This window comes from Oncorhynchus gorbuscha, linkage group LG03, assembly GCF_021184085.1.
Source record: "Oncorhynchus gorbuscha isolate QuinsamMale2020 ecotype Even-year linkage group LG03, OgorEven_v1.0, whole genome shotgun sequence".
Lineage (NCBI taxonomy): Eukaryota > Metazoa > Chordata > Actinopteri > Salmoniformes > Salmonidae > Oncorhynchus > Oncorhynchus gorbuscha.
The window spans coordinates 38,503,003-38,530,578 of NC_060175.1; the positions used below are offsets into that span (position 1 = coordinate 38,503,003).

The following is a 27,576-nucleotide window of genomic DNA, read 5'->3' on the forward strand; positions in this document are numbered from 1 at the left end:
CATACTGCCTGCCCCCAGGACACCGACAGCACCCGATGTCACAGGAAGGTCAAGAAGATCATCAAGGACATCAACCACCCGAGCCACAGCCTGTTTACCATGCTGTCATCCAGAAGGAGAGGTCAGTACAGGTGCATCAAAGCTGGGACCGAGAGACTGAAAAACAGCTTTTATCTCAAGGCAATCAGACTGTTAAATAGCCATCACTAGCCGGCTACCACCCGTTTACTCAACTCTGCACCTTAGAGGCTGCTTCCCTATCTACATAGACATGGAATCACTGGTCACTTTAATTAATAATGGAACACTAGTCCCTTTAATAATGTTTACATACTGCTTTACTCATCACATATGTATATACTGTATTCTACTGTATTTTAGTCAATGCCACTCCGACATTGCTCGACCTAATATTTATATAATTCTTAATTCCATTCTTTTACTTGTAGATTGGTGTGTATTGTTGTGAATTGTTAGATACTACTGCACTGTTGGAGCTAGGAACACAAGCATTTCACTACACCTGCAATAACATCTGATAAATAGGTATATGTGACCAATACAATTTGATTTGATTGGAAAGACAAACCTGACAATCACCTCTGAGACCCTATTTTCAAATGTATTCATTATACTCCCCCCCCCCTTTAACAAGCATAATTAGAATATGGTAATGAGAGAGGGCTGAACGAGGGAGTTCTGTAATACCCTTACTAATACAGAGAGAGCGATACAGTGAGAGAGAAAAAAAGTCAGTCAGAGGAGCGAGAAAGAGAGAGACAAAATGTGTGTTTTATTCATTTCACAACAAGGTCGTATGCTAGTGAGCCAGAGTCGCACACACCACAACATCTTCCACAAAGCCTGACAAGAATCTCAGGCCGATACTCATCAAAGCGAATTGCACTTTTTCTGCAGTGTCATTTCTGCCATGTTGTGTTGGAGGTATGAACCAGTGACAAATCTTTCAAGCTGCATTCTATCCACTTACAGATTGACATTTTTATTGGATATTGACGGAAAGCCACTGCTGTCTATACAAATCCATCTGCAGCAGGGACAGGTATGCATTGTCTGTACTTTGAAATCAAACAGGCTTTTTTTCGCTGGCTCATGCAGCTGGCTAATTCTGTTTCCATGCCAACTGTTGCAAAGCCTCTCATCAGAATTCTTCGCAAGCTCTCCTTGTGTTTACCCTATACACAGATACCCTAACAATCACACGCACGCACACACGCATAAACACACACACACATACACTCTGATCAAATAAAATCTTTATTTGTCACATGCTTCGTAGACAACAGGTGTAGACTAACAGTGAAATGCTTACTTATGGGTTCTTTGCGAATACAACAAATTAAATAAAAATAGAAATAGCGAGATGAGGAATAAATACAATGTGAATTACAAATAAAAATAGCATGACTATGTACAGGGAGTGTCAGTACCGAGTTGGTGTGCAGGGGTATGAGGTAATTGAGGTAGATATGTACATATAGGTAGGGGTAAAGTGACTAGGCAACAGGACAGATAATAAACAGTAGCAGCAGCGTATGTGGTGAGTGTGGAAGTGTGTTTGTATGTACGTGGTGTCAGTATGCGACAGGTAGCCTAGTGGTTAGAGCGTTGGACTAGCAACTGAAAGGTTGCAAGATCGAATCCCTGAACTGACAAGGTCAACAGCTGTCGTTCTGCCCCTGAACAAGGCAGTTAACCCACTGTTCCTAGGCCGTCATTGAAAATAAGAATTTGTTATTAATTGACTTGCCTAGTTAAATAAAGGTAAAATAAAAAATAAATATGTGTGTGTACAGTGCATTCGGAAAGAGTTCAGACCCCTTCACATTTTGTTACGTTACAGACTTATTCTAAAAATGACTAAATAGTTTTTTTTCTTAATCTCCTCACAATATCCCATAATGACAAAGCAAAAACAGGTTTTTAGACATTTTTGCAAAACTGTAATATCATATTTACATAAGTATTCTTTGCTCAGTACTTTGTTGAAGTACCTTTGGCAACGATTCCATCCCCGAGGCTTTGGGGAGTTTCTCCCATTTTCTCTGCAGATCCTCTCAAGCTCTGTCAGGTTGGATGGGGAGCGTCACTGCACAGCTATTTTCAGGTCTCTCCAGAGATGTTGGATCGGGTTAAAGTCCGGCCTCTGCCTGGGCCAATCTTGGACATTCAGAGACTTGTCCCGAAGCCCCTCCTGCCTTTGTCTTGGCTGTGTGCTTAGGGTCGTTGTCCTGTTGGAAGGTGATCCTTCGCCCCAGTCTGATGTCCTGAGCTCTCTGGAGCAGGTTTTAATCAAGGATCTCTCTGTACTTTGCTCTGTTCCTATTTCCCTTGATCCTGAATAGTCTCCCAGTCCCTGCTGATGAAAAACATCCCCACAGCATGATGCTGCCATCACCATGCTGCACCGTAGGGATGGTGCCTAGTTTCCTCCAGACATGACGCTTGGCATTCAGGCCGAAGAGTTCAATCTTCATCAGACCAGTGAATCTTGTTTCCCATGGTCTGAGAGCCCTTTAGATGCCTTTTGGCAAACTCCAAGCGGACTGTCATGTGATATGGAAACCAAGGAACTTGAAGCTCTTGACCCACTCCACTACAGCCCCATCAATGTGAATGGGGGCGAGCTCGGCCCTCCATTTCCTGTAGTCCACAATCAGTTATTTTGTTTTACTGAGGTTGAGGGAGAGGTTTTGATCTGTGCCTGATGAATGTTTTCTGGGGGTCTCTGATACACACTCTCTTACTCTGCCACCATCCTTACACACAGACTTCCTCACATCAAATCAAATCAAATTTTATTTGTCACATCCCCCTGAATACAACAGGTGTCACCTTACAGTGAAATGCTTATTTACAAGCCCCTAACCAACACTGCAGTTTAAAAAATATGAATAAAAAAAAAAAAAACAAGTAGTTAAAGAGCAGCAGTAAAATAACAATTTCGAGACTATATACAGGGGGTACCGGGGTCAATGTGCGGGGGCATCGGTTAGTCGAGGTACAGTTATTAAAGTGACTATGCATAGATATTAACAGAGAGTAGCAGCTGCGTAAGAAGTGTGTGTGTGTGTGTGTGTGTGGGGGGGCAGCAATGTTCAGGAGTCTTACGGGTTGGGGGTAGAAGCTGTTTTGAATCCTCTTGGACCTAGACTTGGTGGTCTGGTACCGCTTGCCGTGCTGTAGTAGAGAGAACAGTCTATGACTAGGGTGGCTGGAGTCTTTGACAATTTTTAGGGCCTTCCTCTGACACCACCTGGTATAGAGGTCCTGGATGGCAGGAAGCTTGGCGCCGTTGATGTACTGGGCCGTACGCACTTCCCTCTGTCATGCTTTGCGGTCGGAGGCCGAACAGTTGCCATTACAGGCAGTGATGCAACCCGTCAGGATGCTCTCGATGGTGCAGCTTGAGGATGCATACCAAATCTTTTCAGTCTCCTGAGGGGAAAAGGTTTTGTTGTGCCCTTTTGTCACGTTCTGACCATAGTTCTGTTATTTTATTCTTTGTTTTAGTATGGTCAGGGCGTGAGTTGGGGTGGGCAGTCTATGTTTGTTTTTCTATGTTGGTTTTTGTGTTCGGCCTAGTATGGTTCTCAAAGGCAGGTGTCGTTAGTTGTCTCTGATAGAGAATCATACTTAGGTAGCCTGGGTTTCACTTTTGGTTTGTGGGCGTTTGTTTCCGTGTGAGTGTTTGGGCCACACGGTACTGTTTCGGTTTTGTATATTTCACGTTTATTATGTTGTTCCAGTGTTCAGTTGTGTTTTTTGAATAAATCAAATAAATCAATATGGACACTTACCATGCGGTTTGGTCCAATCCTTACTCCTCCTCAGACGAAGAGGAGGAAATACGTTACAGAAACACCCACCACAAAAGGACCAAGCAGCGTGGTAACGGGCAGAAGCAGCAGCGGCCAAAAACACAAGACACAGTGTCCCCGGTGCGTGTGCATAGCCTGGTGCGGTACATTCCAGCTCCTCATATCGGCCGGGCCAGAGTGGGCATCAAGCCAGCTGCCATGAATCCGGCTCTACGCATCTGGGCTCCAGTGCGTCTCCTCGGGCCGGCGTACATGGCACCAGCCTTACGCATGGTGTCCCCGGTTCGCCAGCACAGCCCAGTGCGGGCTATTCCACCACTACGGGGAGCATTCAACCAGGTAAGGTTGGGCAGGCTTGGTGCCGCCAGAGCCGTCAGCCAGCCATGAGCCGCCCGAGACGTCAGCCAGCCAGGAGCCGCCAGAGCTTTCAACCAGCCAGGAGCCGTCAGAGCCGTCAGTCAGCCAGGAGCCACCGGAGTCTCCCGTCTGTCCTGAGCCGCCAGAGTCTCCCGTCTGTCCTGAGCCGCCAGAGCCGCCAGTCTATCCTGAGCCACCAGAGCCGCCGGTCTGTCCTGAGCCACCAGAGCCGTCAGTCAGCCAGGAGCCGCCAGAGCCATCAGACAGCCAGGAGCCGCCAGAGCCGTCACCCAGCCAGGAGCCGCCAGAGCCGTCAGTCAGCCAGGAGCCGCCGGAGTCTCCCGTCTGTCCTGAGCCGCCAGAGTCTCCCGTCTGTCCTGAGCCGCCAGAGCCGCCAGTCTGTCCTGAGCCGCCAGAGCCGCCAGTCAGCCACCAGAGCCACCAGTCAGCCAGGAGCCGCCAGAGCCGCCAGTCAGCCAGGAGCCGCCAGAGCCGTCAGTCAGCCAGGAGCCGCCAGAGCCTTTCCCGATCCTTACTCCTCCTCAGACGAAGAGGAGGAAATCCGTTTCACCTTTTCACAACTATCTTGGTGTGCTTGGACCATGTTAGTTTGTTGATGATGTCGACGCCAAGGAACTTGAAGATCTCAACCTGCTCCACTACAGCCTACATTGATGAGAATGGGGGCGTGCTCAGTGCTCGTTTTCCTGTAGTGCAAAATCATCTCCTTTGTCTTAATCACGTTGAGGGAGAGGTTATTGTCCTGGAACTACATAACCAGGTCTCTGACCTCCTCCCTATGGGCTGTCTCATCGTTGTCAGTGATCAGGCCTACCACTGTTGTGTCATCGGCAAACTTAATGATGGTGTTGGAATCGTGCCTGGCCGTGCAGTCATGAGTGAACAGGGAGTACGCACCCCTGAGGGGCCCCTGTGTTGAGGATCAGTGTGGCAGATGTGTTGTTACCTAACCTTACCACATGGGGGTGGCCTGTCAGGAAGTCCAGGATCCAGTTGCAGAGGGAGGTGTTTGGTCCCAGGGTCCTTAGCTTAGTGATGAGCTTTGCGGGTACTATGGTGTTGAACTCTAAGCTGTAGTCAATGAATAGCATTCTCACAAAGGTGTTCCTTTTGTCCAGGTGGGAAAAGGCAGTGTGGAGTGCAATAGAGATGGCATAATCTGTGGATCTGTTGGGGCGGTATGCAAGTTGAAGTGGGTCCAGGGTTTCTGAGATAATGGTGTTGATGAGAGCCATGGCCAGCCTTTCAAAGCACTTCATGGCTACAGACGTGAGTGCTATGAGTCGGTAGTCATTTAGGCAGGTTACCTTATTGTTCTTGGGCACAGGGACTATGGTGGTCTGCTTAAAACATGTTGGTATTACAGACTTGGACAGGGAGAGGTTGAAAATGTCAGTGAAGACACTTGCCAGTTGGTCAACGCATGCTCGCCGTACACATCCTGGTAATCCATCTGGACCTGCGGCCTTGTGAATGTTGACCTGTTTAAAGGTCTTGCTCACATCAGCTGTAGAGAGTGTTATCACACAGTCATCTGGGAACAGCTGTTGCTCTCATGCATGTTTCAGTGTTATTTGACCCAAAGCGAGCATAGAAACAGTTTATCTTGTCTGGTAGGCTCGTGTCACAGGGCAGCTCTTGGCTGTGCTTCACTTTGTAGTCTGTAGTGGTTTGCAAGCCCTGCCACATCCGACGAGTGCCGGAGTCGGTGTAGTACGTTTCGATCTTAGTCCTAAAAATGACGTTTTGCCTGTTTGATGGTTCGTTGGATGGCATAGCGGGATTTCTTATAAGCTGTGGCAGTTCTAGCCTTTGAGTAAGTGCGGATGTTGCCTGTAATCCATGGCTTCTGGTTGGAGTATGTACGTACGGTCCCTGTGGGGACGACGTCATCGATGCACTTATTGATGAACCCAATGACTGGTGTACTCCTCAATGGCATAGGAAGAATCCCGGATTATATTCCAGTCTGTGCTCTCAAAACAGTCCTGTAGTTTAGCATCTGCTTCATCTGACCACTTTTTTATTGACTGAGTCACTGGTGCTCCCTGCTTTAATAATTTTAGCTTGTAAGCAGGAATCGGGAGGATAGATTTATGGTCAGATTTGCCAAATGGAGGGCAAGGGAGAGCTTTGTACGCATCCCTGTGTGTGGAGTAAAGGTGGTCTAGAGTTTTTTCCCCCCATTGGTTGCACATTTAACATGTTGATAGACAGTTGATAAAAACAGTTTTAAGTTTCCCGGCATTAAAGTCCCCAGGCCACTAGGAGCGCCGCCTCTGGATGAGCTTTTTCCTGTTTGCTTATGGCGGAATACAGCTCATTGAGTGCTGTCTTACTGCCAGCATCAGTCTGTTGTGGTATGTAGACAGCAACGAAAAATACTGATGAAAACTTTCTAGGTAGATAGTGTGGTCTACAGCTGATCATGAGATACTCTACATCAGGCGAGCAAAACCTCAAGACTTCCTTAGATATCGTGCACCAACTACCACTTGTCTTACCAGATGCCGCTGTTCTATCCTGCCGATACAGCATATAACCAGCCAGCTGTATGTTGATAATATCGTCGTTCAGCCACGGCTTCATGAAGCATAAGATATTTCAGTTGTTAATGACCCCTTGGTAGTTTAAATCTACCTCGTAGGTCGGCAATTTTATTTTCCAATGATTGCACGTTAGCTAGTAGAATGGAAGGCAGGGGAGGCTTATTCAATCTCCATCCTCTTTTTCTCTGTTGTCTCTTCACGCAAATTATGGGGATTTGGGCCGGTTCCTGGGAAAGCTTATTGTCGTTCAAGTCGGGCTCGTCGGACTCATTAAAGGAAGAAAAAAAGCTTCTGCCAGTCCGTGGTGAGTAATTGCTGTTCTGATGTCCAGAAGTTATTTTCGGTCATAAGAGACCGAAAATAACAGCAACATTTTTAACAAAAATAAGTTAGAAACAACACAAAAAAACGAACATAAAAACACAATTGGTTAGGAGCACGTAAATGTACCAGTGCACTTTCAAAAACGACTGTCCTAAACACACACAAGCAGGCGTCCTGGAGAAGGCGTCCTGCACCACATGACCTTCAGCTTGGCCAGTGGGGACCCGCCCCTGTCTGAGAGATGCACCCTGGTTGGCCAAGAGATGAGCCCGTCACATCCATCTCTGTCATCCTGTGCTATAGAAAACATTCATCACACACACACACACATTTGCCCACGCACACACACAAGTATTCACACACACTCACTCACTCACTCACTCACTGACACACATGCACAAACACACACACTATGCTGAGCAGACTGGGTCTCTGAGGACGCTGGCTGGCTGCTGCTGCTCCTGTGAGTGACGGCTTTATAATCAACACAGTCCCTCTCCTCTCTCCTTCTCTCCTTCCCTTCTCTTTTCTCCTCTCTATCCCACACCCCCTGTCCCTCTCTTACCCATTCTTCCTTTGACTCTTTCTTTTTCCCTCTCTCTGTGTCTTATTCTTTTTGCCCTAATTTCATCCTTGAGAAACCAAGATGGCGTAGCCGTAGGACGTGTGTGTTTGTCTTTGTCTTATCCCGTGTCTTATCCAATGTAAATAGCCAGTCTTTTTCATATCTTAATCTCACTTTCTATCTACGAACTAAATATACTTTCCTGCAACCCGCCGCACCCAATGTGGTAAGGATCTGCTACTTTTATTCCTTATAACTGGAACTTCCATCAGGACCTAGCCAGCTAACTAGCTACTTGTCTTTGTTAGCCACAGCTAGTGGTCTTCACCTTTTTCTCGGTCACCAGCCAGCTTTAGCTCGGACAACACCTGCCTGTCTGCACAGCGCGAAGCAAGCACCAGCTAGCCTTGAGCTAGCCTCGAGCTAGGCCCATATACCTGCTAATGCTAGGGCTACAATACCTCCTTTGCCAATTGGCCTGGACCCTTTATTGTCGACAGGGAGCTCCACCGATCCGTCACGACTGGACTGCCGACGTGATCGCCTGATGTGGTCTCAACAGGCTATTCTGTTACGATCTCGCCGAAGAACCATCTACTAGCCCCGGCCTGCTCCCTTTTCTGAACGCTGTGTCCCCTGCTCACCTAGTGTAGTAGTGACTACCGAACGGCACTCTGATTCTCCTATTGCTGCTCTTTTGACCCTATGATCACTCGGCTACACAGCCGATGCCCCCTGGGCTGTTTCAATAACACGGTACCTCATTTTGTTTACCTGTCGGTCCCAGCCTTAAACTCAGGTCCTATATGTGTCTCACTGACCGCTCTGCCCATTCATCTCCATTTACCCGTTGGTGTCTTAGCTCTCCTGATCAACACCTGTGATTGCTTTATGTCTCTCTCTGTCAATATGCCTTGTCTACTGCTGTTTTGGCTAGTTTTTATTGTTTTATTTCACTGTAGAGCCCGAATTACCGCTCAAAATGCCATAGATAGCTCTTTTGTCCCACCACACACTCATGCGGAGACCTCACCTAGCTTAACTGGTGCTTCCAGAGACAAAATCTCTCTCATCGTCACTCAACGCCTAGGTTTACCTCCACTGTACTCACATCCTACCATAACATTGTCTGTACATTATGCCCTGAACCTATTCTACCACACCCAGAAATCTGCTCCTTTTATTCTCTGTCCACAATGCACTAGACAACCAGTTTTTATTGCCTTTGGCTGTACTGTTATCCTTCTCCTCCTCTGTTCCTCTGGTGATGTAGAGGTTAACCCAGGCCCTGTATTCCTCAGTTCCACACCTATTCACTAGGTGCTATCATTTGTTGACTCTGTAATCGTAAAAGCCTTGGTTTCATGCATGTTAACATCAGAAGCCTCCTCCCTAGGTTTGTTTTATTCACTGCTTTAGCACACTCTGCCAACCCTGATGTCCTAGCCGTGTCTGCATATTGGCGTAGGAAGGCCACCAAAAATTCTGAAATTTCCATTCCGAACTACAACATTCTCCGCCAAAATAGAACTGCCAAAGGGGGTGGAATTGCAATCTACTGCAGAGATAGCCTGCAGAGTTCTGTCATGCTATCCAGGTCTGTGCCCAATCAGTTCGAGCTTCTACCTTTAAAAATCCACCTTTCCAGAAATAAGTCTCTCACTGTTGCTGCTTGTTATAGATGCCCCTCAGCCCTCAGCTGTGCCCTGGACACCATATGTGAATGAATTGCCCCCCATTTATCTTCAGAGTTTGTACTGTTAGGTGACCTAAACTGGGACATGCTTAACACCCCGGCTGTCCTACAATCTAAACTAGATGCCCTCAATCTCACACAAATTAATCAAGGAACCTACCAGGTACAACCCTAAATCTGTAAACACGGGCACCCACATAGATATCATCCTGACCATCCTGCCCTCTAAATACAGCTCTGCTGTCTTCAACCAGGATCTCAGCGATCACTGCCTCATTGCTTGCATCTGTAATAGGTCAGCGGTCAAACAACCACCTCTCATCACTGTCAAACTCTCCATAAAACACTTCAGTGAGCAGGCCTTTCTAATCGACCTGACCTGGATATCCTGGAAGGATATTGACTTCATTCCATCGGTAGAGGATGCCTGGTTATTCTTTAAAAGTGCTTCCCTCACCATCTTAAATAAGCATGCCCCATTCAAGATATGTAGAACTAAGAACAGATATAGCCCTTGGTTCACTCCAGACTTGATTGCCCTTGACCAGCACAAAAACATCCTGTGGCTTACTGCATTAGCATCACATAGCCCCCGCAATATGAAACTTTTCAGGGAAGTTAGGAACCAATATACACAGGCAGTTAGGAAAGCAAAGGCTAGCTTTTTCAAACAGAATTTTGCATCATGTAGCACAAACTCCAAAAAGTTCTGGGACACTGTAGTCCATGGAGAATAAGAGCACCTCCTCCCAGCTGCCCACTGCACTGAGGCTAGGAAACACTGTCACCACCGATAAATTTACGATAATCGAGAATTTCAATAAGAAGTTTTCTATGACTGGCCATGCTTTCCACCTGGCTACCCCTACCCCGGTCAACAGCTCTGCACCCCCCACAGCAACTTTCCCAAGCCCCATTTCTCATTCGCCCAAAGTCAGATAGCAGATGTTCTGAAAGAGCTGCAAAATCTGGACCCCTACAAATCAGCTGGGCTAGACCATCTGGACCCTCTCTTTCTAAAATGATCCGCCGCAATTGTTGCAAGCCCTATTAATAGCCTGTTCAACCGCTCTTTCGTATCGTCTGAGATCCCTAAAGATTGGAAAGCTGCCGCGGTCATCCCACTCTTCAAAGGGGGAGACACTCTGCTTTTCTAAAGTATTCGAAAGCCAAGTTAACAACCAATCACCGACCATTTCGAATCCCACCGTACCTTCTTTGCTAGGCAATCTGTTTCCGAGCTGGTCATGGGTGCACTTCAGCCACACTCAAGGTCCTAAACAATATCATAACCGCCATCAATAAAAGACAATACTGTGCAGCCATATTCATCGACCTGGCCAAGGCTTTAGACTCTGTCAATCACCGCATTCTTATCGGCAGTCTCAACAGCCTTGGTTTCTCAAATGACTGCCTCGCCTGGTTCACCAACTAATTCTCAGATAGAGTTCAGTGTGTCAATTCTGAGAGCCTTTTGTCCGGACCTCTGGCAGTCTCTATGGGGGTGCCACAGGGTTCAATTCCTGGGCCGACTCTTTTCTCTGTATACATCAATGATGCCGCTCTGCTGCTGGTGATTCTCTGATCCACCGCTATGTTGATGACACCATTCTGTATACTTCTGGCCCTTCTTTGGACACTATGTTAACAAACCTCCAGACGAGCTTCAATGCCATACAACACTCCTTCCGTGGCCACCAACTGCTCTTAAATGCAAGTAAAACTAAATGCATGCTCTTCAACCGATCGCTGCCCGCACCAGTCTAGCATTACTACTCTGGACGGTTCTGACTTACAATATGTGGACAACTACAAATAGCTAGGTGTCTGGTTATACTGTAAACTCTCCTTCCAGACTCATTAAGCATCTCCAATCCAAAATTAAATCTAGAATCGGCTTCCTATTTCGCAACAAATCCTCCGTCACTCATGCTGCCAAACATACCCTCGTAAAACCTTGACTTCGGCGATGTCATTTACAAAATAGCCTCCAACACTCTACTCAGCAAATTGGACGTGGTCTATCACAGTGCCATCTGTTTTTTTCACCTCCTACCACTGCAACCTGTATGCTCTCATTGGCTGGCCTCGCTTCATAATTGTCACCAAACCCACTGGCTCCAGGTCATCTATAAGTCTTTGCTAGGTAAAGCCCCGCCTTATCTCAGCTCACTGGTCACCATAGCACCATCCACCCGTTGCACCCGCCCCAGCAGTTATATTTCACTGGTCATCCCCAAAGCCAACTCCTCCTTTTGCCGCCTTTCCTTACAGTTCTCTGCTGACAATGACTGGAACGAATTGCAAAAATCACTGAAGCTGGAGTCTTATATCTCCCTCCTTAACTAAGCATCAGCTGTCAGAGCAGCTTACCAATCATTGCACCTGTACACAGCCCATCTGTAAATAGCCCCCCCAACCACCTCATCCCCATATTGTTATATATATTTTTCTCCTTTGCACCCCAGTATCTCAGTAACTCTGTGTTGTTTGTGTCACACTGGTTTGCTTTATCTTGGCCAGGTTGCAGTTGTAAATGAGAACTTGTTCTCAACTGGCCTACCTGGTTAAATAAAGGTGAAATAAAATACAAATATATATGTTAATTTCTCCTTTTCACTTTCTCCCACCCTATATCCTTCTTTTTATCCTCTCTTTCACTTTCTCGCTCTACTTTACCCTTTCTGTAAGTATCTCTGTCTTTGTCCTTTCTAATCCATTACAAAGGGCAGTTCTGAGAGTAGATCTATGTCCGGAAATCACCAGCATACATGCATGCACCCACTAATAGGTCTTATAAAGAGCAATAGTAATGGCGTCATTTTGTAGGCGCTAACAGAGGATAACTACACCATGGCTCATTTGTCAAAGCCTTTGGGGGAATGAATGGAAATGAAATTAAGGGGTTTTGGATAAATGCTGAAAATAAGGGCTGAGGCTTAGGAGATCTTATTTGTTTTGTTCTATGACATAGCTAATCATGATTAACATCACTTTTTGTGATTTCTTAAACATTTATGTAGTCAAAACAAGCACATAAGGCCCATTTCAGTCCAAAACAAGGTATTTCTGTGATAAGGCCCATTTCAGTCCAAAACAAGGTTTTTCTGTGTTTTCTATATATTTACACACTATGTGGTTGGAATAATTCTGTAAAATTGTAAACATGATGATAATGCCATTTTAGTGTAGGAGATGTTTGAAAAGACCACCTGAAATTTCAGTATTGTTTTGGTGGGATTGAGTCTTGGCCTTCCATGGTGGCATCATCATATGGTAAATTAGTTAATGGACCAGTAAGAAAGAGAGTTTGAAACCTCTCTGCCAATGACGGCTAATTTTCAGACCTCTAATCAGACCCCACTCCCAGACAGTCCAAGCTAAATTCTTGTTTTGCTAAGAAGCTATTTCTGTTTATTTTGTACCATTATAATTGATATGATATTGAGATAATAATGGCTGCATTGGACCTTTACCTGACTAATATTTCCCGGGACCACCCATACGTAGAATGTATGCACACATGACTGTAAGTCGCTTTGGATAAAAGTGTCTGCTAAATGGCATATTATTATTATTATTATAATATTATCTTATAGAACAAAATATAGAAAATATCCTAAGCTTGTGTTAACCTCAAACCTTATTTTTGGCGTTTTTCCTCCATAGGAATGGCAAACTAACCAGAGGTAGAAAATGCTTGCAAATTTGTTTTTTGGGACTAAAAGCTGGAGAACTCTACAAATGATTTTAAATAAAGTATAATCACACACACACACACACACACACACACACACACACACACACACACACACACACACACACACACACACACACACACACACACACACACACACACACACACACACACACACACACACACACACACACACACACACACACACACACACACACACCTTGTAAAGCCCTCTCTCTGTGTGACATTAACTTCTATAACTGAGAGCATTACTGTGTAGGAAGAGTCACACAACACACAGAGGCTGGGTGATATGGGCGATTCAGGATATATATCTCAATTTCTTTAACATTTCTCTAAATAAGCTTTGTTGCACAATTAAAGGTCATTGCAATTAAAGGTACATTGCATGTAAAATTATGCTTTCTTTGGTAAATTTACTGATCTGGCTTTCAAGTCTGTCTATGAAAATGCTATTTTTGTTACACATTTAAGCAGAACCATGCACATCCAGTGATAATGACCAACTTGTTGTAGCAGGCAGTATAGCACATTAACACAGGCCAATGTTTTAGTGAGTAGCCAGCTAATCTTTATATTTAAAGTCTAGCCAACTTGGACTTGTTTTAACAGTCTCCAACTTTTGAAACAACATAGCCTGTTCAATTTGTTAAGATATTGAAATCAAGTGGCCTACCTGGTTAAAGAGATGCTTATTTATCAGAATGAGAACAAGTTGACAATTCCTGATATAAATTGGTATTTTTATGCTCAATGCACATTTATAAAGCACAGACTGTAAAGCATAAAGCACATTTATAAAGCATATGACAGTCTGTGGCTAAACTGCTGCTTGTGGTACCTCAATGCCACACGCAACAGAAACTGAGCATTCATTTCCACAATCATGTTCATTGATGCTCTCGTTTTAGTAGGGTCTGCTCAAAATTCAATAAAAGGGCTTTATTGGCATGAGAAACATGCCAATAACATTGCAATAACATTGCCAAACATTGAAGTAGATAATAAACAAAAGTGAAATAAACATTATAAACATTACAAATTAACAGTAAACATTACACTCACAGAAGGTCCGAAAGAATAAAGACATTTAAAGTGTCATAATGTCTATATACAGTTCGTGTAACGATGTGCAAATAGTTAAAGTACAAAAGAAAAAATAAATAAACATAAATATGGGTTGTATTTACAATGGTGTTTGTTCTTCACTGGTTGCCCCTTGTGGCAACAGGTCACACATCTTGCTGCTGTGATGGCACACTGGTATTTCACCCAATAGATATGGAAGTTAATCAAAATTGGGTTTGTTTTCTAATTCTTTGTGGATCTGTGTAATCTGAGAGAAATATGTCTCTCTAATATGACAGGGGGTTAGGAAGTGCAGCTCCACCTCATTTTGTAGGCAGTGTGCACAAAGCCTGCCTTCTCTTGAGAGACAGGGATGCCTACGGCGGCCTTTAAAAAAATGTAACCTTTATTTAACTAGGCAATTCAGTTAAGAATTAATTCTTATTTACAATGATGTCCTACCACCGCCAAACCTGGATAACGCTGGGCCAAATGTGCGCCGCCCTTTGGGACTCCCAATCATGGCCGGATGTGATGCAGCCTGGATTTGAACCAGGAACTGCAGTGTCTTAGACCACTGTACCACTCAGGAGCCCCAATAGCATGGCCATGCTCACTGAGTCTGTACATAGTCAAAGCTTTCCTTAAGTTTGGGTCAGTCACAGGTATTTTGCCAAATAGCATTCTAGTTTGCTCTGTTATTTTGTTAATTCTTTCCAATGTGTCAAGTAATTATCTTTTTGTTTTCTTATGATTTGGTTTCAACCTCTCTCTGTCTGAGACTTTAATACCAACATGTTTCATGAAGACCACCATAGTCCCTGTGCCCAAGAACACTAAGGTAACCTGCCTAAATGACTACCGACGCGTACCACTCATGTCTGTAGCCATGAAGTGCTTTAAAAGGCTGGTTATGCCACACATCAACACCATTATCCCAGAAACCCTAGACCCACTCCAATTTGCATACCGCCCCAACAGATCCACAGATGATGTAATCTCTATTGCACTCCACACTGCCCTTTCCCACCTGGACAAAAGGAACACCTATGTGAGAATGCTATTCATTGACTACAGCTCAGCGTTCAACACCGTAGTGCCCTCAAAGCTCATCACTAAGCTAAGGACCCTGGGACCAAACACCTCCCTCTGCAACTGGATCCTGGACTTCCTGACAGGCCACCCCCAGGTGGTAAGGTTAGGTAACAACACATCTGCCACGCTGATCCTCAACATGGGGGCCCATCAGGTGTGCGTGCTCAGTCCCGTCCTGTACTCCCTGTTCACTCATGACTGCACAGCCAGGCACGACTCCAACACCATCATTAAGTTTGCAGATGACACAACAGTGGTAGGCCTGATTGCCGACAACGACGAGACAGCCTATAGGGAGGAGGTCAGAGACCTGGTTATGTAGTTCCAGGACAACAATCTCTCCTTAAACGTGATCAAGACAAATGAGATGATTGTGGACTACAGGAAAAGGAGGACCGAGCACGCCCCCATTCTCATCGACGGGGCTGTAGTGGAGCAGGTTGAGAGCTTCAAGTTCCTTGGCGTCGACATCACCAACAAACTAACATGTTCCAAGCACACCAAGACAATCGTTAACAGGACACGACAAAACCTATTCCCCTCAGGAGACTGAAAAGATTTGTCATGTGTCCTCAGATCCTCAAAAGGTTCTAGAGCTGCACCATCGAGAGCATCCTGACTGGTTGCATCACTGCCTGGTATGGCAACTGCTCGGCCTCCGACCGCAAGTCACTATAGAGGGTAGTGCGTACGGCCCAGTACATCACCAGGGAAAAGCTTCCTGCCATCCAGGACCTCTATACCAGGTGGTGTCAGAAGAAGGTCCTAAAAATGGTCAAAGACTCCAGCCATCCTAGTCATAGATTGTTCTCTCTGCTACAGCACGGCAAGTGGTACCTGAGCGCCAAGTCTAGGTCCAAGAGGCTTCTAAACAGCTTCTACCCCCAAGCTATAGGACTCCTCAACATCTAATCAAATGGCTACCCAGACTATTTGCATTACCCCCCTTTTATGCTGCTGCTAATCTCTGTTATTAACTATGCATAGTCACTTTAATAACTCTACCTACATGTACATATTACTTCGACTAACCGTTGCCCCCATACATTGACTCTGTACCGGTACCCCCTGTATATAGACTCTCCATTGTTATTTTACTGCTGCTCTTTCATTACTTGTTTCTTTTATTTCTTACTTTTTTAAAGGTATTTTTCAAAAAAACTGCATTGTTGATTAAGCATTTCACTGTAAAGTGAATTCGGCGCATGTGACAAATATATTGTATATATTTTTTGGGGGAGTCTAATTGTGTTGCTGCCCTGGGGCTCTTTTGGGTCTGTTTGTGTTTGTGAGCAGGGCCCCAGGACCAGCTTGCTTAGGGGACTCTTCTCCAGGTTCATCTCTCTGTAGGTGATGGCTTTGTTACGGAAGGTTTGGGAATCGTTTCCTTTTTTAGGTGGTTATAGAATTTAATGGCTCTTTTCTGGATTTTGATAATTAGCGTGTATCGACCTAATTCTGCTGTGTATGCATTATTTGGTGTTTTACGTTGTACGTGGAGGATATTTTTGCAGAATTCTGCATTCAGAGTCTCAATTTGGTGTTTGTCCTATTTTGTGAATTCTTGGTTGGTGAGCGGACCCCAGACCTCACAACCATAAAGGGCAATAGGTTCTATAACTGATTCAAGCTTTTTTTGCCAGATCCGAATTGGTATGTTGAATTTTATGTTCTCTCTCTCTCTCTCTCTCTCTCTCTCTCTCTCTCTCTCTCTCTCTCTCTCTCTCTCTCTCTCTCTCTCTCTCTCTCTCTCTCTCTCTCTCTCTCTCTCACACACACACACTCTGTCTGTCTCTTCTCTCTCTCCACATCTCTCTATCCCTCCTCACCTCTCCCCCTCTCTCTCTCACACACACACACTCTGTCTGTCTCTTCTCTCTCTCCACATCTCTCTATCCCCCTTACCCCCACTCTCTCTCTCACCACATCTCTCTATCCCCCTCCCCCCCCTCTCTCTCTCTCTCCACATCTCTCTATCCCTCCTCACCTCTTTCTCCCCCCTCTCTCTCTCTCTCTCGCTCTATTTGCATTATGTGCGACACTCTGTAGGGGGAAGATAAGTGGCAAACATCAAAGCCTGCAACAAGTGAGTTGCGTCTCAGACAATGTGCGGACCCCTGCTGAGGGTGTCTTTGATAATGCCTGTCAGAAATTCTTCAGAAAGCGCCCTTAGAATTCTCAAAAAGACAAATACACCTGCGTCATCGCTCACACAGATACACAGACACCTGTGCACAAACACACACACAAAAACACACAGTCAATAATACATCTATCCATCTCTATACAATCTCCTTCTCTCTTTCTTCCATCATTCCTTATATTCTTTACATCATTGTTTATATTGGGCTGGTTTATTCTGTATATGGCCTGTATGTATGGGTGTTTGAGTGTCTTAATTGCCTATTTTGATAAGAGCGAAAGAGAGAGTAGAGGACTTTGATAACTAACACAGTGTTGTTAAGCCCAGATGTCTCTGATTGCTGTGGGAATCATTCAACTCTCCTTTGTTTCTGGCACTGCTATTGTTTCGGTTGTTGGCTGTTCTTTTTTCTTTTACTGTCCTAATGAGTTTCTATCTTCTGATATGCTCTCAGTTTGTATGTGTGTGTGTGTGTGTGTGTGTGTGTGTGTGTGTGTGTGTGTGTGTGTGTGTGTGTGTGTGTGTGTGTGTGTGTGTGTGTGTGTGTGTGTGTGTGTGTGTGTGTGTGTGTGTGTGTGTGTGTGTGTGTGTGTGGGACCAGAAGTCCTCACAAGGATAGTAAAACAAGAATAATTCGGGGACATTTTGCTGGTCCCCACAAGGAAAGAGGGTATTATAGGCTTAGGGGTTAGATTTAAGGTTAGGGTTACAATTAGGGTTAGAGGTTCGGTTTAGGAGTCAGGGTTAGGGGTTTGGAGTTAAGCTTATGATTTGGTTTAAAGTTAGGGAACATAGGATTTTGAATGGGAATCAATTGTTTGGTCCCCACAAGGATAGTAAAACGTGTGTGTGTGTGTGTGTGTGTGTGTGTGTGTGTGTGTGTGTGTGTGTGTGTGTGTGTGTGTGTGTGTGTGTGTGTGTGTGTGTGTGTGTGTGTGTGTGTGTGTGTGTGTGTGTGTGTGTGTGTGTGTGTGTGTGTGTGTGTGTGTGTGTGTGATTAATGCATAATTAACTTGTATGTGGTGTTTTGGGTGTTTACTGGCATGAGACATTGCCGTTGTTACAGCTGAGTGATTTCCACTAATGAGATTGCTTTGTAAGTGTCGTATCCCACTGGGCACACACTGGTTGGTATTTGGTATTCATCAGAATCAACGTTGAATAGATGTTGAATTGACGTCTATTCCCAGTGGGCTGTGTGTGTGTTACTTTATGTGTGTGTGTGTGCGATGCTGGTCCTACTTCACTGACCCATGTGCATACAGTTTGTGTGTGTAATGCACATGTGTTTTGTGTTATTTATCCCTGTTTTGTTTTAGAGATTGTATTTGTGATGTGTGTGGGGGAGTTAGATTCCCCTTTGGCTCTTGCTCTCCTTCAAATTCATCTTCCCACTCACACACTATGTTCTGTACTGTCTGTCTCTAGCACCATTTCACACACAGTTAGCAACAAAACACACACTTTGTTAACCTGAGAGTCAGAGCAACCAACAACAGACCATGGCCTATTTAGAACAACATGAAAGAGAAGAGAAATACCTGTAACCTTTTTGAATACTGCCTTACTTTTAGTTTTAGGTCTCTACTGAGCAAGACCCTTCGTGGTTGATGCAATGCTGATACATCTAAACTGCAGAGCCATTCAAACTTTTACTATGGCATTTGTGCGTATATGTAAACGTGTGTGTGTGTCTGTGTGCGCGCGTGCGTGTGTGGAAAGGGAGGGGTCAGGTATTCCTATCAGGACTGGGTTTCTGGACTAGGTCCCTGGTGTGTCCCTGGTCGTCTGGTCCCTGTACACACACACACAGTATTTCTGATAGGTGGATGTGTCGCACTGTGTGCTCAGAGCATTCCATCACTGGTTTCCGTAGGGACTGACTGGCGGTAACTTCCTAAGAATCGACCTTCACAGCCAAGCTCTCAGTGTGTGTGTGTGTGTAATGAGTGTGTAATGTGTGTCAGCCTGCTCTTTCAGCTGACGTCTCCCTTTTGCGTTTTAACGGCTCTTTGGGGGTAAGTCTTTAATTGCTCTCTCTCTCTCTCTCTCTCTCTGAAAGTACACAGGGGACATACAGCCATTGGTCATTTGAGTAAATGAATAGATTAATAAATGAATGAGGTGTGTGTTTTCAGAGGTTTTTGGGGCTGGGTATGTTTCCCCCTGCCCAGTCTCCAGCTCTAGAGATGTGGGTTAACCAACAAGCTCTCACAGTCTCACTGCAGAATCGGACGTTTGCCCTTAAACGTCAAATTTCGAAGGTTAAGTTGAAAGTAATAGCCCTCACCGTTGCCCCTAGTGGCTGGTTTTGAAGTGATGTCCCAAAATCCTGCTTACTTGGACGTATGTCGAATTTCACAGTGAATGATTTATATACAGGTGAAGTCGGAAGTTTACATACACCTTAGCCAAATACATTTAAACTCAGTTTTTCACAATTCCTGACATTTAATACTAGTAAAAATTCCCTGTCTTCGGTCAGTTTGGATCACCACTTTATTTTAAGAATGTGAAATGTCAGAATAATAGTAGAGAGAATGATTTATTTCAAGTTTTATTTCTTTCATCACATTCCCAGTGGGTCAGAAGTTTACATACACTCAATTAGTATTTGGTAGCATTGCCTTTAAATTGTCTAACCTGGCTCAAACCTTTCGGGTAGCCTTCCACAAGCTTCCCACAATAAGTTGGGTGAATTTTGGTGCATTCCTCCTGACAGAGCTGGTCAGGTTTGTAGGCCTCCTTGCTCACACACGCCTTTTCAGTTCTGCCCACCAATTTTCTATGGGATTGAGATCAGGGCTCTGTGATGGCCACTCCAATACCTTGATTTTGGAATTATGCTTGGGGTCATTGGAAGACCCATTTGCGACCAAGCTTTAACTTCCTTGACTTATGTCTTGAGATGTTGCTTCAATATATCCACGTAATTTTCCATCCTCATGATGCCATCTATTTTGTGAAGTGCACCAGTCCCTCCTGCAGCACTGCCTCTGATCTGGCAGACTCACTAAACACAAATGCTTCATTTGTAAATTAATATCTGAGTGTTGGAGTGTGCCCTTGGCTATCAGTACATTTTTAAAACACAAGAAAATGTGCTGTCTGGTTTGCATAATAAACTCAGCAAAAAAACAAACACCCCTTTTTCATGACCCTAATTGGCCCAGTGTCGTCCGGGTTAGGGAGGGTTTGGCCGCCAGGGATATTCTTGTCTCATTGCGCACTAGCGACTCCTGTGGCGGGCCGGGCACAGTGCACGCTGACCAGGTCGCCTGGTGTACGGTGTTTCCTCCGACACAATGGTGTGGCTGGCTCCGACACAATGATGTGGCTGGCTTCCATTTAAAAAATATCCAAATAACTTCATAGATCTTCATTGTAAAGGGTTTAAACACTGTTTCCCATTCTTGTTCAATGAACAATAAACAATTAATGAACATGCACCTGTGGAACAGTCATTAAAACACTAACAGCTTACAGACGGTAGGCAATTGAGGTCACAGGTCACTAAAGAGGCCTTTCTACTTGCTCTGAAAAACACCAAAAGAAAGATGCCCAAGGTCCTTGCTCATCTGCGTGAACGGGCCTTAGGCATGCTGAAAGGAGGCATGAGGACTGCAAATGTGGCCAGGGCAATAAATTGAAATGTCCGTACTGTGAGACGCATAAGACAGCACTTACAGGGAGCAAGGACGGACAGCTGATCGTCCTTGCAGTGGCAGACCACGTGTAACAACACCTGCACAGGATCGTTACATCCAAACATCACACCTGCAGGACAGGTACAGGATGGCAACAACAACCGCCCGAGTTACACCAGGAACGCAGGAACAATCCCTCCATCAGTGTTCAGACTGTCCGCAATAGGCTGAGAGAGGCTGGACTGAGGGTCTGTAGGCCTATTATAAGGCAGGTTCTCACCAGACATCACCGGCAACAATATCGCCTATGGGCACATACCTGTCGCTGGACCAGACAGGACTGGCAAAAACTGCTCTTCACTCGCGGTTTTGGGATGGTGCTATTCGGCTTGCAAGCCTCCCCCTTTTCCTCCAAACATAACACATAACGATGGTCATTATGGCCAAACAGTTCTATTTTTGTTTCATCGGACCAGATGACATTTCTCCAAAAAGTACGATCTTTGTCCCCATGTGCAGTTGCAAACCGTAGTCTGGATTTCTTTATGGCGGTTTTGCAGCAGTAGTTTCTTCCTTGCTGAGCGGCCTTTCAGGTTATGTCGATACAGGACTCCTTTTACTGTGGGTATAGATACATTTGTATCTGTTTCCTCCAGCATCTTCACAAGGTCATTTGCTGTTGTTCTGGGATTGATTTGCACTTTTCGCACCAAAGTACGTTCATCTCTAGGAGACAGAACGCGTCTCCTTCCTGAGCGGTATGACGGCTGCATGGTCCCATGGTGTTTATACTTACGTGCATTTGTTTGTACAGATTAATGTGGTACCTTCAGGCATTTGGAAATTGCTCCCAAGGATGAACCAGACTTGTGGAGGTTTTTTCAGAGGTTTTGGCTAATTTCTTATGATATTCCCATGGTGTCAAGCAAAGAGGCACTGAGTTTGAAGTTAAGCTTTGAAGTACGTCCACAGGTACACCTCCAATTGACTCAAATGATGTCAATTAGCCTATCAGAAGCTTCTAAAGCCATGACATATTTTTCTGGAATTTTCCAAGCTGTTTAAAGGCACACTCAACTTAGTGTATGTACACTTCTTGTAACGTCCGTCGTCCTCGTCTGAGTAGTATGAAGGATCGGAGGACCAATATGCAGCGTGGTACGTGTTCATGATGATATTTATTAAACTCAGAACACTAAAACAAAAATAACAAAGAGAATGACACGAAACGAAACAGTCCTGTCTGGTGAAGAAACAAAACAGAAAAGAATCACCCACAAAACACAGGTAGGAAAAGGCTACCCAAGTATGATTCTCAATCAGAGTCAACGAACGACACCTGCCTCTGATTGAGAACCATACCAGGCCAAATACATAAACACAACCTAGAAAAATGAACATAGACTGCCCACCCCAACTCACGCCCTGACCATACTAACACAAAGACAAAATAAAGGAACTAGGGTCAGAACGTGACACTTCTGACCCACTAAAATATTGATACAGTGAATTATAAGTGAAATAAAATGTCTGTAAACAAATGTTGGAAAAATGACTTGCATGCACAAAGTAGATGTCCTCACCGACTTGCCAAACCTATAGTTTGTTAAGAAGAAATTTGTGGAGTGGTTGAATAATGGGTTTTAATGACTCCAACCTAAGTGTATATAGACAGGTGTGTGCCTTTCCAATCAAGTTATAGAAACATCTCAAGGATGATCAATGGAAACAGGATGCAGCTGAGCTCAATTTCAAGTTTCACAGCAAAGGGTCTGAACACCTATGTAAATAAGGTATTTCTGTTTTTTTTTTTTTTTTTTGCAAACAATTTTAAAACCTGTTTTCGCTTTGTCTTTATGGGGTATTGTGTGTAGATTGATGAGGATTTGTGTTTATTTAATCAATTTTAGAATAAGGCTCTAATGTAACAACATTTTTTTAAAGTCAAGGGGTCTGAATACTTTCCGAATGCACTGAAAACGTCAATGCACGAAAACCATCTACGCACTTCAATGGGGCAGAAGGCTTTTTGTTGTTGTGATTCTGGATTTCCAGATAGCTAGCAACGATGACAAGAAGCTGCCAAGTGATACCATGTCTTGTTTTGAGGTGTTTTGACTGATTTCATGTCTTTAAAAATAAAATGTACCTTTATTTAACTAGGCAAGTCAGTTAAGAACTAATTCTTATTTTCAATGATGGCCTAGGAACAGTGGGTTAACTGCCTTTTCAGGGGCAGAATGACAGATTTGTACCTTGTCAGCTTGGGGGTTAAAACTTGCAATCTTCCGGTTACTATTCCAACGCTCTAACCATTAGGCTACCCTGCCACCACCATGTCTATGCTAATAATATGGGGACAAAATACTATCTAGCTAATCAACACCTGTAAAGATGTTTTTGCGAGACAACAACTGCTCATTGTGCAAATATATTAAAGTTTTCAATACACATTGGAGAGGAAACATTGTTGACAACATGTAAACTATCTAAGCCAACACCTTCTGTTTTGGCCCATAGTTGCGCATGCGTTGGTTTTGTTGCTAAACAACCAACCAGTCTATACATCATTGGCTGGATTTAACAGAACTGCCCACGATTCATGCTCAACAGGGTCAGAAGCACAGACACACACACACACACACACACACACACACACACACACACACACACACACACACACACACACACACACACACACACACACACACACACACACACACACACACACACACACACACACACACACACACACACACACACACACACACACACACACACACACACACACAGAAGGAAAAGCAATCATACTAAGTGCCTTCTCTGTAGCTATGGTACCTTCTTCTCCTGTATCTCTGTGTGTGCGTGTTCGTGCACTTCTTCATAGTACATTTCAAACAGCTGATTGACAATTTGCATTTCACAAAGAAAGGAGAAAGTAAGAGTTGAAGATTTCACAGAAGAAAGGGAATGGTTACAGGTTTCAAAGGAGTTAAAGTGATTTTGTGTGAGTGTGTCATGCCCTGACCATAGAGAGCCTTCTTATTCTCTATTTTGTTAGGTCGGGGTGTGACTAGGGTGGGTAATCTAGGTTATCTATTTCTATGTTGGCCTGGTATGGTTCCCAATCAGAGGCAGCTGTTGATCGTTGTCTCTGATTGGGGATCATATTTAGGCAGCCATTACCTCAATGTGTTTGGTGCGATCACTCCATTGTCTTCACGTTTCGTTCATTCTTTATTGTTTTTGTGCGTTTCTGTTAATAGACATGTGGAAACCATATCATGCTGCACCTTGGTCCAATAATTCTTACAACGAACGTGACAGTGTGTGCGTGTACCATCATCTTCTCATTGTCACACAGCAGATTTAGGTGTTTCAGGTCACTCTCACTGTCATAGTTTAAACTTTGAGTGGAAGAGGAGGAAACAGAAATAGGGGAAGGGTGGATGAGAAACAGAGAGAGAGCGAGATGGTTAGTAAGGTACTGCAGGGTACAGATCGCTGTGAGTGATTTTGAAATTGGACGTCTATCCATGTCCGGAAGATGTCGGGAAATGCCTTAAAAACTGGCCACTAGGGGCAACGGTGAGCGCTATTACCAACAGGTAGGCTTGGGTTTGGCTAGGGTGTTGTGGATGAGGGTGTGTTCGATACCAGTGGTGGACACTTGTTTTAATTTTGGGGTTTTAACCCTATCCCGAACATGAACCCTTACCTTAAACCGTTTGGAAAAAGTGCCTAAGCTTAATGTTTGAACCCTATCCAAAACATTAAATCTTAACCTTCTAAATGTGATGTTTGGAGTAACTTCAAAATTTGAAGTTTGGAGAAACGTGAATAAACGTCTAATTCTGCAGTGAGACTGTGAGAGCTTCTTGAGCTCAGGATAGTTGATGAGTGGAGCTTGGGCTCTATGTGTTATCTACACAGAAACTTTCAGAGTGAACTTTTCTGCTCTCAGTGCACACACACACGCACACAGCTCTTATCTCTCTACACCTTCTTACCTGCAGAGTGAGTGAGTGAGTGAGTGTGTGTGTGTGTGTGTGTGTGTGTGTGTGTGTGTGTGTGTGTGTGTGTGTGTGTGTGTGTGTGTGTGTGTGTGTGTGTGTGTGTGTGTGTGTGTGTGTGTGTGTGTGTGTGTGTGTGTGTGTGTGTGTGTGTGTGTGTGTGTGTGTGTGTGTGTGTGTGTGTGTGTGTGTGTGCGTATGTGTGCGTATGTGTGCGTATGTGTGCTCTGAGCTTTTTTGTCCGCAGTGGAGGGTGACCTGGGTCAATCAAGAGTGTCTGATTGGTTGTTTCTCCAGATGGTGTTTCTAATCTCTCTCCTGACTGGCTGCTCAGTGGCAAGGGCTCCTGAGTGTCGCTATGGCGATAAGAGAGTGACAGTCTGGCAGTGGTCATCAGCAGGTCATCTAGAAACATCCTCACACACGCACAAACACTGTAAGGTCTCTAATTTCTCTCCCTCTCTCCAGGAGATTGCAGCGTATCTGATCACATTTGAGAAACATGAAGAATGGCTGACGACATCACCCAAGACCAGGTGAGACACACACACACACGCGCGCGCACACACACACGTGCACACGCAGACACGCACACACAATAATTTATGGTAACACATGTATAACTTACACAGTACCTTTACTATCTAAAAATGTCAATGTAAAATGATGAAAACCTAGTCAGCTATAAATGTTGCATTAATGAATGTAAATGTATGATGATAAGTGATGTATAATTCAGGTTTTATGGGGGACGTGTGTGTTTAAGAGAGAGGTTAGCAGGATTTCACATCTGAAATTGAATATGTATAAGCATAACTGCAAATTAGTTATAGGGAGAGGGAGCGGGAGGGAGAGAAAGATTTTGAATTTTAAAATTCCCTTTATCGGGTCAAGACCCTGCAGTACATGAACATTCCAGCCCGTAAGAAAAACATAAGTTTAAGAGAGAGAGATCTAAAGAGAGAGCGATAAAGCCATATCCTATTCCCCATAGACCTGAACCCCAAGACAATTGTGTAGATCTGAAGGCAATGGTTCGGTGTAAGTTCAATTGATCAACTTCCATCAGAGGTTGAGGTGGAGCTATTACCATATAGTGTTTATCAATTCAATCATATACCTAGGCCTAGTGGGCATTAGCTAAGGGTCGATCTGGGATTGGGTGACTGTCACACTAGGCTACATTTGAATCTAGTTAACATCTGACTGGAGTTTAGCCTCCAGCCAGCTGCTAGAACTATGGTAATTGGTTATGACACTCGCAGGCCTAGCAGTCTGATGGATGGCAGCTGTAGACAGTCAGTCACATTAAATCCACTCAATTCAGAACCACATAGAAATGGAGCCAGATTATGGTAGATTACAGCTAATCCCACTGGTGTGGGCTGGGGTTTTGGTGAACTATAGCATACTTGTATAGCCAATTTATAACAATTTTATAGCAGGTTCATATCAGCTTTATAACAGTCTTATATCAGGCCCATATCAGCTTTATAACAGTCTTATATCAGGCCCATATCAGCTTTATAACAGTCTTATATCAGGCCCATATCAGCTTTATAACAGTCTTATATCAGGCCCATATCAGCTTTATAACAGTCTTATATCAGGCCCATATCAGCTTTATAACAGTCTTATATCAGGCCCATATCAGCTTTATAACAGTCATATATCAGGCCCATATCAGCTTTATAACAGTCTTATATCAGGCCCATATCAGCTTTATAACAGTCTTATATCAGGCCCATATCAGCTTTATAACAGTCTTATATCAGGCCCATATCAGCTTTATAACAGTCTTATATCAGGCCCATATCAGCTTTATAACAGTCTTATATCAGGCCCATATCAGCTTTATAACAGTCTTATATCAGGCCCATATCAGCTTTATAACAGTCTTATATCAGGCCCATATCAGCTTTATAACAGTCTTATATCAGGCCCATATCAGCTTTATAACAGTCTTATATCAGGCCCATATCAGCTTTATAACAGTCTTATATCAGGCCCATATCAGCTTTATAACAGTCTTATATCAGGCCCATATCAGCTTTATAACAGTCTTATATCAGGCCCATATCAGCTTTATAACAGTCTTATATCAGGCCCATATCAGCTTTATAACAGTCTTATATCAGGCCCATATCAGCTTTATAACAGTCTTATATCAGGCCCATATCAGCTTTATAACAGTCTTATATCAGGCCCATATCAGCTTTATAACAGTCTTATATCAGACCCATATCAGCTTTATAACAGTCTTATATCAGGCCCATATCAGCTTTATAACAGTCTTATATCAGGCCCATATCAGCTTTATAACAGTCTTATATCAGGCCCATATCAGCTTTATAACAGTCTTATATCAGGCCCATATCAGCTTTATAACTGTTTTATAGCAGGCTGATATCAGGGTTATAGCAGGTGTGTTATAGCTGTTCTCAATGCTCTGTCTTGATAAGTGGAAACAACTGGCTCTCCACCAGCAGTCAGTCACCTTCACACTCCTCCCATTCCAACATACCTCATCAACTCCAG

General features: G+C 44.2%; 1 protein-coding gene across 4 annotated transcripts in view; it reads left to right on the plus strand.

Moving 5' to 3' along the window:
• Positions 1 to 27,576, plus strand: part of LOC124031352 (calmodulin-binding transcription activator 1-like) — a 152,903-nt gene that overhangs the window by 57,872 nt on the left and 67,455 nt on the right. For all 4 annotated transcript variants that reach the window (XM_046342464.1, XM_046342463.1, XM_046342465.1 and 1 more), the window contains exon 4: positions 25,507 to 25,574. In XM_046342464.1, the coding sequence (XP_046198420.1) occupies positions 25,507 to 25,574 (68 nt within the window). The remainder of the gene's footprint in view (positions 1 to 25,506; positions 25,575 to 27,576) is intronic.